General features: G+C 37.5%; 1 protein-coding gene across 3 annotated transcripts in view; it reads left to right on the top strand.

The window, feature by feature from the left end:
- snx29 (sorting nexin 29) overlaps positions 1-15,616 on the top strand; it is a 572,982-nt gene that overhangs the window by 501,946 nt on the left and 55,420 nt on the right. For 2 of the 3 annotated variants that reach the window (XM_059979337.1, XM_059979336.1), the window contains one exon: positions 4,231-4,370. The exons of the other annotated variant lie outside the window; for it this stretch is intronic. In XM_059979337.1, the coding sequence (XP_059835320.1) occupies positions 4,231-4,370 (140 nt within the window). The remainder of the gene's footprint in view (positions 1-4,230; positions 4,371-15,616) is intronic. 3 annotated transcript variants of the gene reach the window in all.

Here is a 15,616-nt window from a genome sequence, read left to right as displayed (position 1 = left end):
TCTGCAGTTTTAATTTGTTTTAGTTCATTTGTTTGCTTAATTAATGCTCTTAAATGGAAAGTTCAGAATTTTACAATAATATCTCAGTGATATGCAATTTCTTGAGGGATTTTGGCATTGCTGTGATAATTAACATATGTCACCTCTGAACCATTTCCACATTTAAATTGCAATCTTCTATTTGTAAAGTAATAGGTTTCATCCAGAGCTTAGAACACAATCCAATCAAGCGTTAACTTTTATATATTGCAATTAAAATAGAATTTGAGCATCTGAAATATAGTGAAGTGCAGTGCATATAAATTATTCTCTGAGCTTTTCAAAATGCTAATTATGAATTTTGTGTCTTTTCACATTTGTGGATTTATACTTCACTTAAACTTAAAATGTGATAGGAGCCTGCTGTGTACGCAGTCATTCACGTTGAAATTATGTCTATCTGACATTTGCAATTTGTTCTAGAAACGTGGGTTATTTCTACTTGATATGATCAATTTTTTTTACTAAAACATCAATTACTAGAATTCCTATTGAAATTACATTCTTTTAGCAATAGCTGATGCATAAACTGTTAAATGTTTTGAGTAACGCAAATATTAAATAAATACACACAAGCCGGGGACACTGACATTGTAGATTTAAATTCATTTCAGAATAACACCATTGGACTATTCTTGTATTTATCAGTGAAAATGAAGCAATTCACACTGGTTCAGTTGCACTAGTGATGTCTAGTTTAAGACATGATGTTGGTAAAGATTTGAGAGTGCTTAACCCTACATTCTGATGATGATATACCAAGATCTTTCTTGGCTTCTTCTCTTTTCCTCACACTGATCATCAAAGATATGCCACAAACATAAGATGCCCTTGAGAAGCTCTGTGTAATTTCATTAGCTGATGTTCTGGTTAGACAGCATGCAGAGAGCTTCTGAATCTCTGATTGTTAGCATCTGTTTGCTGCTCATGGTAGAAACCCATGTAATCATCAGATTTATGTAATTCACTTCTTCTAGGAACGGTTTTGGCTGCAACTAGCAGATTGCTGTCCCATATTAGTACCTGGTAGATAGGAAGCAGATCCATTAAAATGTTGAAGCAATTTAGAACAGAGAACAGCACAGCACAGGAACCATAGGAGCAGAATTAGGCCATTCAGCCCATCAAGTCCATCATGGCTGATTTATTGTCCTTCTCAACCCCATATACCTGCCTTTTCCCTGATTCTTTGACACCCTTTCTAATATAGAACCTATCAACGCCACTTTAAATATACCCAATGACTTGGCCTCCACAGCCATCTTGACAATGAATTCTTCAGATCCTTGCTAAGGAAATTCCACCACATCTCTTTTCTAAAGGGATACCCTTGTATTCTGGTTCTAGATTCCTCCAACAATAGGAAACATCCTCTGCACATCAATCTATCTAGGCCTTTCAATATATGATAGGTTTCAATGAGATCCCCCCATACTTCTAAACTCCACTGGTACAATCCCAGAGAATCAAATGCTCCTCATATGTTAACCCTTTTGTTCCTGAGATCATTCTTGTGAACCTCTTCTGGACCGTTTCCCATGTTAGCACGTTCTTTCTTAAATAAGTGGCCCAACTCTGCTCACCATATTCCAAGTGCAAATGTTCTTTCATGTGCTTCAAAGCATAAATTTAGACAAAGGAATTCAGAGATTAGGATCCCTCTGTGCAAGGATTGTTCTTCTGAGGAAAATAGATGTACAAATTCAATTGAAGGAACTTGAACATAAAGACTTTAAAAGTTCAATTTTGTTTTAGGATTTATAACTAGGGGCATAATGAGTGAGCAAATAGTATTGTTAAATCTTTAGAAGGCAGTTGTTAGCTTGCAGTTGAAATAGCATGAGCAGTTTTAGATAAAAAGCCAAACAGCATATACAAGAAAGTGTTAACAAGATTTGAAAGATTATCATTATAAAGAGAGACTTTATGTACTGAAACTACTTCCATTGGCACAGAGTATGCTTAGAGATTGAATTATTTCAAATTTTGTGTTATGTTGGGTTGAATAGGAAAAGATAATTTCCATTGATTGGAAAGTGAGTGGCAAAGGACCAACAGTTTAATTTTGTCCTTATAAAGAAGGCTTGAAATTCTTTATACAGTGTGTTGTTTAAAATGGAAAGCATGCCCATAGGAAGCAATTAAGACTGTGAGACTATTTCACCTTTTTAATGGAGAAGAAGATAAATATTAGAAGCAGACATTGATACATAGTCACAGGCAAAGCCTGCTTGAAGATCTGTTTTGGATGTGCTGATTCAAATGCCTTCTTTATGTGCCATACACTTATGTAATTCTAAAATAAGGTCTAGCATAGCAAAGTATGCTGTTGACAGCAACATGCTTTCTTGTATATATACAATAATATGTATACAAATAACAAGTATTAAAAATCATCATAAAGCTGGACCAGTGACATTATTTTCTACAAGAATTTTAAGTGCCATTTTGTCAGATTCCTCAATTTACAGCTGACTTCTTAATTGCTTAAGTAGAAATGTGATCAGCTGGCTGCGTCCTGTGAGATTTAAACTCACGCCTTTTGAAGCCCAACTAACAACACAGAAAATCTAGCTTTAAAGAATAAACAAGGCTACCCATCACAGTAGTACTTAAAACCACACTGAATTCTGCATCTTATTTAAAGTAGGATTAGCACACATTGATTTAGTTACACAATCCATTTGAATTTACTGTTTACCTGTATAAAAACAAACACGTCTCCAAGTTGGCACAGGGATACTAGTATCTTTGTAATGTCTCCAATTGGTTGCTAAAATTTGACATGGTGATTTTACAGTCCTTAGGCAGGAGCAGTCAGAAAGATAGCAATTTAACCTATTTTGGTTTGTTAGCTGAGGTTTAACTGTCGGCAGAAATGACAAGGGAACTAAAATGCTAATCTTCCAACCGGGCTTTTAAAGTGCTTTTAAGAATCACAGAGCTCTTTCGACACAGCAGAAGGTAATTTGTCTTAGTAAATCTGTGGCAATCCTGTAGAGGCATCCAATGGGTCCTATCCTCACACTATTCCCACAGATTTTGAAACCAATTGAATCATAGAGCCAGATAGTATGGGACAGATCATTTAGCCCACCATGTCTGTTTTGGCCCATCTTGCAATACTTCGCCCCTAGTCTGTAGTGCCTAGGTCATATAAATGCTTGTCTAGACATTTCTTAAATGCTGGCAGCAACTTTACTTTCTCTTTGGCAGTGTGTTCCAAGTGCTCAGCATTCTCAGGGTGAAAAGTTTCCCTTAGTTAATCGAAGTTCCTTTCAGATTAATGTATGGCTGTACCTCTACCACCCTTCCTGCTGACTGGCACTATTTCTTTAAAAAGTTTTTTGCATGAGTCCCCATTATTCTCAGATTCTCCAAACTAAACTTGAAAGCTGAAATCTCTCAACCTTGGAACCATTCTTGTACATCACTTATCCTCGCTCTTAAGTTATGATGATCAGCATTGGGAACAATAATCTAATTATGGTACTTCCTCTGTTGACTGGATGTGATCCTATATCATTAGCTCTGCATGCACACACGTAAAAAGTCCATTCTAAATTGTGGAAAATGTGATATGGCATCTCTCTTTGTTCAAATTATAAATTTTTGAATAATAGTATTTTATTCTAGAAACATTGATCGCGTTAAAACAAAAAATGTACAATTGGATAAGATTGTTTTTAAAGTGTTATTTAATACAGAAAATTCATCAGCCATTAACATTCACTTATTTTTCATCTATAAATGATCATCTTGGAGCTCCATCAGTATCATTTCTTAAGTGGAGCTTAGATACTTTTAGCATTACGAGCCATGAATCCATAATATTCTTTGTTTTGGAAAGCAGGACCTTTCTTTATTCATACATTTCACTATTTCAACAGTTAACCCATCTGCATTCAGATCTTTCTGAGTGGACTCCCTTGCTGTTAATCTAGGACTTGTATAATTTTGCAAATGCTTGGTTTACTTTCCAGTTAACACGGTAAAAAATATCATGGACTGTGGCAACTATTATTGTGGAAAAAACAAAAGTACTGATCATGGCTATTGGTCTGTGCTGTAGAGGTGTACAGACAACAGATTTCATTGGCTGCACAAGTTTAATACTGGCCTTGTGGAATACCTTGTTGAGAAAAGGATGGCATTGTAATTACAGCATTTCCATTTTCATGTTCTTCTAAGGATGCAAAGTTTGTCGAGGAACGCCGTAAACAACTCCAGGAGTATCTGAGAAACATAATGAACAAAATTATACAGACACTCCCAGAGTTTACAGCCAGTCCTAAGAAGGAGACCCTTATAAGTCTACTTCCATTTTGTGTGTAAGTATTGAGCTGTTTTTTTAAGAGAATACATTTATGTCTTTTACACCGAGTACATTTTTGGGGTATTTTGAATACATACTGTATGTAGGCTTATTTTCAATTGTTCTGCTTTGTTTCAAATAATTCACATCTTTCATTCATAGAAAGTAATATCCTGTTATTGCATTTGAGAATTATTCCCACAGCCTACCTCAGTGCCTGTTTCAGAGAGCTTTTTGAAGAGTACTACACATAATTCTAGTCTGATTCATCGTAAAACTTCAGTTCTGAATGCAATTACTTTTTTGATTTACACAATTTTTTCTCTCTCCCTGTACATTGCATGCTTGACGGTCTATTTTTTAACGGGTCCTTTTGGGGTTTCTTTGTGTTGTGGCTGCCTATAAAGAGACAAGGTTGTATAATGTATACATAACTGAATTTTCAACTTCGAAATAGCTGATTTTTCCTGTAATTCTCGCCTGCGGTAGGTCATGACATCCTCTGATTTATTATATTTTATTACCTACAATTCATTTAAAGTTTTTACCATTAGTGTCTACTCCTTCTGTGGTTCCACTTTACAGGATATATTGTGCGATTTTATTCTGAAGTAATAATAGTCATTTGGATAGCTGGCAACTTGAACTCATATGTCTTAAATCAGTATTAATAATGTATGACAAATGGCATTTATTGTGATATTAAAAAACTAATGCTGATTAAAGCATGAGGCAGAGAACTGTATTCTGAAAAATTCATCATCATTTTTAGTACATAATGATCTTTGGAGAATATGGCATTTACCATTTAAGTACTGCCCATTGGCTCATTCTGACAAGTTATGTGCTTTGCTTTTTTGTTGTGCTTCCAAGTTTTATTTCTGCCATAAAATCCAATATGTTTGTTGCGCCATTGTAAACATTTAAATTTTACACTGATCAGCCAGTAGCGATACAGCTTATACATTTCATGAAGGCTTGCTTGATGCTCTGTTTTTACAATATAAATTAATTTAAAAACTAAATTCTAAAGTAAATAAATAATTAATCATACTCCTTTTCTGGTCAAACACCGTAACAATATTTATCAAACATTTGTTAAGGAATTCTTTAAATTTGGTCCCTTCAAAACATCTCTTTTATGCAAAATAGTAATGCTGAGACAATTTAGTGTTCAAAGTTCAAAGTAAATTTATTATCAAAGTACATATATGGATTTTCATGAGTCAATGGGGCTTTCCACAAAATCTCTTCATGTAACAGAGCATATTTCAGGTATGCTGACAGTGCAGCTGGCCCATGTTGACCTGCTAGACCACACTGATGTTGTTTGATTTTAACCTGCCACTGGATTTGAAGAATTTTACAGAGGTGGTGTATCTGTAACTGTGAGGTGTTTTGAAGTGCCTGCTGTTGAGAGCCCACATTTCTGTAGCATACAGGAAGGCAACATCATTGTTGTGGGGGTCCTTGATGATAAATACTGCTTTCCTGCAACAGCACTCCTTCTAAATGTGCTCAGTGGTAGTGAGAGCTTTACCCATGATGGACTGGGCAGTATTCATTACTTTTTCCAGTTTTTTCCCATTCAAGTGCATTGGTGCTTCCATATAGATGCTTTTACAACTTAAGGATGTCCCAACAAACTTATACTTTTTATTACAGTATAATTGATTGCCGTTCTGTTCTGAAATGTGCTTGCAACATTGGTATTTATACAGACATCTTTACAACTTTGGGATATCCCAGCAATGCTGCACTTAACTTACAGTGCAATTGTTAGTTGTTTTCTTGAGAAATGTGATTATAACAGCAAAGGACACAACCCAAAACATCAGCTGTTTATTCACCACCGTAAATGCTGCTGGGCTTGCCAAGTTGGAGAAGATCCAGTTTGCTTCTCCGGCAGGAGTTGATACGCTTCATGACTAACCGCTCAAGGCACCTCATCACTGTCGATGTAAGTGCTACGTAACTCAGGACTGGGGATTGAGTTTTATGGAGTTTGTTTCAGGATAAATATTGGACAGAATATAGATATCTGAATTCTGGATAAAAGTAATTTAGGGAGACACCCTGCTACTGAGTGAAGAAGGCATTGAGCAAATTTAGTTCAAAGATGACAAAAAACATTGAAAGAAAAAAGATATCAGTTAAGGATAAAGCCACGGATGCTTCTTGCTTCTTGGTGATAGGGATGTGGGGAGTGAAGCTAGACTCTTGCCTGAGCAGAATGCCAAGGTATTGCACAACATGGTTCTGTCTGTGTTAGTAGCCAAGATCGTAATGGAGTCAGTGATGAGTGAATGCAGTTTTGAGTAGAGGCCAAAGAGGATGGTTTGATGTGCAGATGAAAAGAAGTTTGACACGTCCACAGCAATTCTGGGTTATGGCGCTTGACAGTGGGAGCTCATTATTGGGTTTAGAAATATGGTAAAGCAATAGAATTGAGTGACATTTACATATGTCCTGTGGGCGAGTCACCAAGGAGTAATATGTAGGCTGAGATTGTTGTCCACTTTATAGTTGCTCCTTCTGCATCATTCGTTGTACATCTGCAGAGTTACGATACCGGTCTTGTCATGGCAGTGCAAGCTCACAACGTCATATCGAAACTGATATTTATATGTAAGAGGCACAAAGCTATAATATTTGGAGAAAAGCAGGAGATGCTGTAAATAAGCATAATTTTACAGACAAATTAACATTTTGAGTTTTCATTGAAAACAAAGGGATAAAGGAATTGTTTTTCAAAATTAAGAAAGAACAAAAAAGTAAAAGTAACTGCATGATATTGGGAATGGTTAAATGACTGATTTTAATGTGTGCTAGTAGGAGAAAATATGTAGTGTATTGCATATACAGAAGATACTGAGAATTTGTGAATAATTCAAGTTTAACTGTCATTCAACCATACATGAATACTGCCAAACGAGAGAGCGTTACTCCAATGCCAAGGTGCAAAACACAGTACCGACAGACACACAGCTCAAAGCACACATAACACGTACAAGATAGCAAGCATGTAAGCATATCAGTAAGATGCAGCTACACAAAAAAACGTCCTGCCATGAATGCTGCATATATCTGATGTCAGTCACATTACCGTTCGTCTTCTGCTGAGCTAACACTGGGGGGGCAGCACTGACTCCAGCCCAGATGGCACTCCATACCACCCCTGGTGGAGCGCACAGGCTCCGATGCCTTCCTCCTGAAGGCTGTAAGCAGGCAAAACCACGACTTGAGGCCAAGTCCTCGGACATACAAGATAGCAAGCACATACAAGATATAAATAAAATACAACCACACTAAGCTACACACACACACACACTCTCTCTCTCTCTCTCTCTCTCTCCCCCCCCCCCCCCTCTCTCTCTCTCTCTCACTCACTCATAGGTTCATGGCCTAAGGTAGAAGGAGTCAATGTTAGAAAACCTAGCACATTTATTTCTCAACATAGTCCCCTCCTACATGTACACACTTAGTCCAACGGTCATGGAGCATACAGATCTCTTCTTTGTAGAAGTTGTCCACAGCAGGGGTGATTGATAAGTTTGTGGCCTAGGGTAGAAGGAGATGAGTTATACAGCTCTCATTTTATATATATATATATATATATATATATACAAACCCCATTTCCAGAAAAGTTGGGATATTTTCCAAACTGCAATAAAAATAAGTGATATGTTAATTCATGTGAACCTTTATCTAACTGACAAAAGTACAAAGAAAAGATTTGCAATAGTTTTACTGACAAACTTAATTGTATTTTGTAAATATACACACATTTAGAATTTGATGGCTGTAATACACTCAACAAAAGTTGGGACAGAGGCATGTTTATCATTGTGTTACATCACCTTTCCTTTTAATAACACTTTTTAATCGTTTTGGAACTGAGGATACTAATTGTAGTAGATTTGCAATTGGAAATTTTGACCATTCTTGCTTGATATAAGACTTCAGCTGCTCAACAGTCCCTGGTCTCCGTTGTCTGATTCCCCTCTTCATGATGCGCCATACATTTTCAATAGGAGATAGATCTGGACTGGCAGCAGGCCAGTCAAGCACACACACTCTGTGTCTACAAAGCCACACTGTTGTAGCCCGTGCAGAATGTGATGTGGCATTGTCCTGCTGAAATAAGCATGGACGTCCCTGGAAGAGACGTCACCTTGATGCAACATATGTTTCTCTAAAATCCTTATATACGCCTCAGAGTCAATGGTACCTTCACATACATGCAACTCACCCATGCCATGGGCACTGATGCACCCCCATACCATCACAGATGCTGGCTTTTGCACCTTTCGCTGATAATCAGGATGGTCATTTTCATCTTTGGCATGGAGAACTCGACGCCCGTTCTTTCTGAAAACTAGCTGAAATGTGGACTCACCTGACCACAGCACATGGGTTCCACAGTCTTTCGGTCCATCTGAGATGAGCTTGGGCCCAGAGAACTCGCCGGCGTTTCTGCATGGAGTTGATGTATCACTTCCTCCTTGCGTAATACAGTTTCAAGTTGCATTTCTGGATGCAGCGATGGACTATGTTAAGTGACAATGGTTTTCCGAAGTACTCCCGAGCCCAGGTGGCTATAATTGTCACAGTAGCATGAGGGTTTCTTCGGCAGTGCCGCCTGAGGGCTTGAAGATCACGCGCATTCAACAGTGGTTTCCAACCTTGCCCTTTATGCACTGAGATGTCTCTGAAATCTCTGAATCTTTTCACAAAATTATGTACTGTAGATGTTGAAAGACCTAAATTCTCTGCAATCTTGCGTTTGGAAATGTTCCTTTTGAACTGACTAACAATTCTCTCATGAATTTTGGCATAAAGGGGTGAGCCACAACCCATCCTTGCTTACAAAGACTGAGCCTTTGATGGACGCTACTTTTATACCCAGTCATGATACCTCACCTGCTACCAATTAGCCTGCTTAATGTGGAGCCTTCCAAACCGGTGTTACTTGAATATTCTGTGCACTTTTCAATCTTATTTTAACTCTGTCCCAACTTCTGTTGAGTGTGTTGCAGCCATCAAATTCTAAATTTGTGTATATTTACAAAATACAATTAAGTTGGTCAGTAAAACTATTGAAAATCTTTTTGTACTTTTGTCAGTTAATTAAAGGTTCACGTGAATTAACATATCACAGATTTTTGTTTTTATTGCATTTTGGAAAATATTCCAACTTTTCTGGAAATGGGGTTTGTAAATTGCCTTTGATTTAAAGAATTCCGCGAATAAATCGTTGTTGTTACTGTAGAAATTAAAACACAAATTAATTTTTAGTAAAGCTTTTTAATACACAAAACAACAAATAAAAACCTTCAAGAATATTAGCAATCATCATTTACAGTTTATTTCTTAAAAAGTGATCGAGTGTTCCTTGCTTGAACGTAGCCACCTTCTTCTAAGAGAGTTTTTAGTTTAGCCAGGTATTTGCTAGCAGCAGCATTGTCTGCTGAGTGAATTTCTCCTGATTTTTCTCAGAGATTTTTGTTTTTATTGCATTTTGGAAAATATCCCAACTTTTCTGGAAATGGGGTTTGTATGTGTATGTGTGTGTTTTTATATATATATATATATATATATATATATATATATATAGAGAGAGAGAGAGAGAGAGAGAGAGAGAGGGAGAGAGAGAATGAATGAATGGTGAGGAGTAACATGGTTTGCACATTGTACATTGACTGTTTGACCGTATTTGTATATAGCTCTTCATTGATTCTGTTTTGTTTCTTTGTATCTACTGTGAATGCCCACAACAGAATGAATCTCAGAGTAGTATTTGATGACATATACATACTATGATAATAGATTTCCTTTGAACTTTGAACTAAAGTCAGAAAGGCAACAAGGTGAGACTGACATAGTAAAATTAACACCTAAGAAGCAATAGGTGGGCTCATATTAAGAATGGTTTCCTACAAAAGGTCAACTGCTCCAATACCACCTTCCCAAATGCAGTTGAGCTCATCACCTTATTGGCAGTCCCTGTCCATACAGAAATGGCAGCTAATGTTTCAAATGTAGGAATTCATAATTTGAAAGCAAAGGGTTGTAATGTATCTAACAATAAAGTTCTAAATGGAAATGAAATGTTAGAAATTGAAATGGAATTAGAAATAGCTGGGAGTCCTCAGCAACTCAGGCAACATCCACAAAAAGAGAAAGAGTATTAATGTTTTGGGTCAAAGACCTTTCACCTAATGTTTGATCTTGCAATGAGCGTCAGTGAAACTAACATTGAACACCAAAAAATATAATTTAGAATGTGATGGAGCACATTTAGTCTGAAATGAAAACAACCACACACACTACGCAGAGGATGACAACTCAGTTTACACAGTTTGCATTTTTGACTTAGATTCTTCAGGATTTTGCTTCTTATACACATCAAATATCTCCGGTATCTTGACACCAATGGAGACATTTGAGTCATTAAACCAAATTTCTATAAGACATATATAGTGGCTTGTAATAAGTCAAAGTCAAAGTAAAATTTATTGTCCAAGTACATACATGATACCAAATACAAGGAAATTTATGAAAAAACTATGCAGAAGCAAAGACTGGCAAACAACCAACATTCAGATTGTGGTGGGAACCCATGTTAACTCAAGTCAGGAAGGATCCCTGGTGTCCCAGCCATTATTTTCCCTTATCCGCAACATTAAATCTAATTAACTGGTTAATTTTTTATTGCTGTTTATGAGATCTCAATGTACATTAATTGATTACTTTATCATCCCAAAAATAATAGTGATTGTGCTGCAGAGATAATTAATTGGCTGTGAAGCTCTAATGGACATTCTAAGGACATAAAATTTCAATATATATTCTTATTTTAATTCAATAACAGTAGTTTTTAATCGAGTTTCTGACTGAATTGCTTCTGTCACGTTCAATAGAAATGAGGTGAATGAAGGGAGGGAGGTGATAGCATTTTTACTTCAAGAATATCTCTAAGGTAGAAATGGACAAAATTGTTGTGATAATTGATTTACTTGTTTATTTATTATTATGTTTTATTTTATTTATTATTTTTTCTCTCTCTGCTAGATTATGTATTGCATTGAACTGCTGCTGCTAAGTTAACGTCACATGCTGGTGATAATAAACCTGATTTTGATTCTGATGGCAATCTTGATATAGCCTGCCCCAGTGTTGGCTTATGTGGAACTGAGCTCTGCATCATGACAAGAAGTAATTGATGCTGGGCACAGGAAGAAGATACTTGATCTTAATCAGTTTAATGACATGATCTATGTTACGTGATTTGTTGGACATATTAAAATCAATTGTAGGCTCCTCATTTGACACTGAGATAAAAATGGAATTGTTATTCATATGCTGTGATTACAGTATAATTGCTTCAGTTTGAGGATGGTGCAATTGCGTTATTTACAGCTGGGACTAACTAGTAATCACGAGCTGTGGTTAAGCATAATATTTGCTCTTCAGTATATGTGCTGATAGTGCATGCAGAATTCCCAACTAAGTAGGGAATTAATAATAATAAAAAATAAGTACAGATAGACTTACTTGCCAGGTAGCAAGTTCACTAGTTATCTCTGCTAAAGCACAATACAGATTTGAGGGAGCATTGATCCAAGAGCTACAGTTATTATAAAATCTTCGCAATCTGATGGTGGGGGTAGTCTGACAATGACATTTAAGTATTCAAAATTATGGGCTATAGATAGGGTTAATGCAAGCATGCCTTTTCCACTGAGTTTGGATGAGTCTAGAACTAGAGGTCATAGGTTAAGGGAGAAAGGTGAAATATCTAAGGAGAACTTATTCACTGAGCACGTGGTGTGAGTGTGGAATGAGCTGCCAGAGGAAGTAGATTGCAACATCTAAGAAAAGTTTGGATAAGTACATTGCCGTACAGGTTGATGCAAATAGGCAGAGTAAGAGTCTGGCAAGGGCTAACTGACCTCTTTCTGTGCTGTAGTGTTCTATGGCTTTATGATGTGCTGCTATCTTTCAAGTAGACAGCATGGTCACTTTGTTGCCATGTCCTCGACCAGTCACTATTCTGCTCCTTGATAATCGGCTCAGCCAGCTTCCAAGTGGCTGCAGTTTATAGGCCTGTACTCTTTGATGACAAAAAAAACACTTCAGATGCTCCAGATTGAACCAAGCAATGTTCCATCAGCAACAGTGAAACAGGAGAGTGCAGATAATGTGCACTGGCTGATGTATAATGTTAGGTCTTTGCATATGATTATCTTCAGTAAATTATTTGTCTTCGTTACTTCTCTGTAGGATTTGTACACTTTTTCATTCTTAGGATATTCCCTTGTTTATGATTTTTGATTCAGTTTCTTAGCCCCCCCCCCCCCCCCCAGCGTACCACCTCTACCTTTTGAATAAAATGTAGTCAATTTTGGGAAAATTTGCCTGAAGGTTAAAAGAAAAAAAGACTGCTTCATTAAAACACCAGCTCTATGTGATTCTTTAAGCTATTTGGCAAATATACTGTATTTGCCTTCATCAGTTTTGTTTATAGAATTCTAATGCTCATCTGGTATCTGTGTGGAACAGTTGGGAGCTCAGTAAAGAATGAGCAAATTCTAGAAACTACACCATTTATTGAGTCTATTTGCTTTGTTCATAAATAATAATCTATTAAATACAACATAGCACATTCATCTTCATTACACGATCCAGTATTTTCACAATATTGACACAACATGTTGCAGCCTTGGTCAATGGAGTTAGTCTAGACCAGTGGTTCCCAAACTTTTTTGAATTCAAAGGTCAAAGTAAATGTTATTATCAAAGTACATGTATGTTACCATATACAACCCTGAGATTTACTTTCTTGAGGGCAAACTCAGCAAATCAATAGAATATGAACTATAACAAGATCAATGAAAGATCAATCAGAGTGCAGAAGACAACAAGCTGTGCAAATGCAAATATACATGAATAACAAGAACATGAGATAATGAGATAAAGATCATTGTGGGAACATCTCAATGATGGGGCAAGTGAGTGTAGTTATCCCCTTTTATTCATGAGCCTGATGGTTGAGGGGTATTAACTGTTCTTGAAACTGGTTGTGCAAGTCCTGAGTCTCTTGTACCTTCTTCCTGATGGCAGTAGTGTGAAGAGAGCATGATCTGGGTGGTGGTTTTCTCAAGTGATGGATGCTGCTGCCCTACGACAGTGTTGCATGTAGATTATGGTAAGTGGTGGGAGGGCTTTACCTGTGGTGTACTGGGCTGCATCCACTACCTTTTGCAGGATTTTCCATTCAGAAGCATTGATGTTTCCATACCAGGCTGTGGAGCAGCCAGTCAATACACTGTCCACTACACATCTGTAGAAGTTTGTCATGCTGAATCTCCACAGACTTGTGATGAATTAGAGGCAGTAGAGACGCTGCTGTGCTTTCTTCATAATTGCATTTACATGCGGGGTCCAGGACAGGTCAGCTGAAATAGTAACACCCAGGAATTTAAAGTTGCTCACCCTCTCCACTTCTGATCCTCATATGACTATTGACTCACGGATCTCGGGTTTCCCTCTCCTAATCACTTCTTTGATCTTGCTGATATTGAGTGAGAGGTGGTTGTTACGACACCACTCAGTCAGATTTTCATCTCCCTCCTGTATGCTGATTTATCACCACTTTTGATTTGGTCCACAATGGCGGTGTTATCATCAAACTTGAATATGCCATTAGAGCTGTGCTGTGGCCACACAGTCTTAGGTGTAAAGCAAGTAGAGCAGGGGGCTAAACACAGGGCCTTGTGGGGCACCTGTTCTGATGGCGATCATGAAGGAAATCTAAACTGACTGTGCTCTACCTGTGATTAGTGCCCCTTTGTCTCCAGACCACTTCTCCTGTTCACTCTCTGGCCATTCCATAAAAGCTATAAAGAATTTTGATTAATGATGCACAGTGAAAGAAAATAGGAACATTGACAAATAATTGTAAAAACTATTCAAATCTATTTAAAGCTACAAATAAAATTATTTTTTAAATTTAGTTATAGTTAAAAACAATTTTCATCAACAATTTGAGAGCATAAATTAGTAGTTCAACTATTCATTATTTCATTAATGCTTCACTTTTCAGTGAGATGGATAGGGTTGGAGCACTGATATCTGCTTCTCAATATCAGGCTGATTGTCACTCTGGAGTCCCAGATCTCCACAATCAGTAATTTGCACTTGTTTTGAAAGAATTTGGTGACTGCACTGAGGCCGTATTCCTGTAAATAAGATACTGGAAAAGTAATAAAGAACATCTTGACCTTTTTCCACTGTGCAGGAGAGTGTTCAGAGATTTCTTTTTGCAACCAAAAGTCTTGATTTGATTTTTTTGAATCACTGCTTCAGCTCAGTCATCTTGTGGTGAGATCAGTTCTACCTCTACCTTCCTGTTAACTCCCCGTTACAAGTGTTCAGGAATAGATTTATTATCCACTGTGGAATTCAAGTTAAGAAAAGATCTTGAAAGGCAACACACACAAAATGCTGAAGTAACTCAGCAGACCAGGCAGAATCTATGGAGAAGAGTAAACAGTCAATGTTTCGGGCTGAGACCCTCATCGGGACTGGAGAAAAAAAAAGATGAGAAGTCAGGGTAAGAAGGTGGGGGGAGGGATGGAAGAACATAAGAACAACATAAGAACGTAAGAGATAGGAGCAGGAGTAGGCCAATCAGCCCCTCAAGCCTGCTCCGCCATTCAACAAGATCATGGCTGATCCAGTTTTCACCGAATCCCACAAGGCAACAGTGCCAACCAACAGGGCACCATGCCGCCCATTTTATTTTATTATTCATCCTGCCCAAACCCATGTGATCACCCAGAGGGAAAAAAAACGATTTGCCAATTGAGGAGAAAAAATCTGGAAAATTCCTCTCTGACCCATCCAGGCTATCGAAAACTGGCCCAGGAGATCACATGGCTGATCTAAACCTAGCCTCATGTCCACTTACCTGCTCGCTCACCGTATCCCCTAATGCCATTTTTATCCAGGAAAATGTCTATCTCCGTTTTGAATTTATTGAGTGTAGTAGCTTCCACAGCTCTCTGGGATAGTAAATTCCACAACCCCACTACCCTCTGAGTGAAGAAATTTCTCCTCATCTCAGTCCTGGAACGGCATCCCCTTATTTTAAGATTATGCCCCCTAGTCCTAGTTTCACCCCTCATTGGGAACATTCTCCCTGCATCCACCCGATCAAGCCCCTTCACAATCTTATATGTTTCAATAAGATCGCCT

The sequence above is a fragment of the Hypanus sabinus genome, chromosome 9 (genome assembly GCF_030144855.1).
Source record: "Hypanus sabinus isolate sHypSab1 chromosome 9, sHypSab1.hap1, whole genome shotgun sequence".
Lineage (NCBI taxonomy): Eukaryota > Metazoa > Chordata > Chondrichthyes > Myliobatiformes > Dasyatidae > Hypanus > Hypanus sabinus.
The sequence above is the reverse complement of the archived record's forward strand: the minus strand, read 5'-3'. Positions and strand labels throughout refer to the sequence as shown.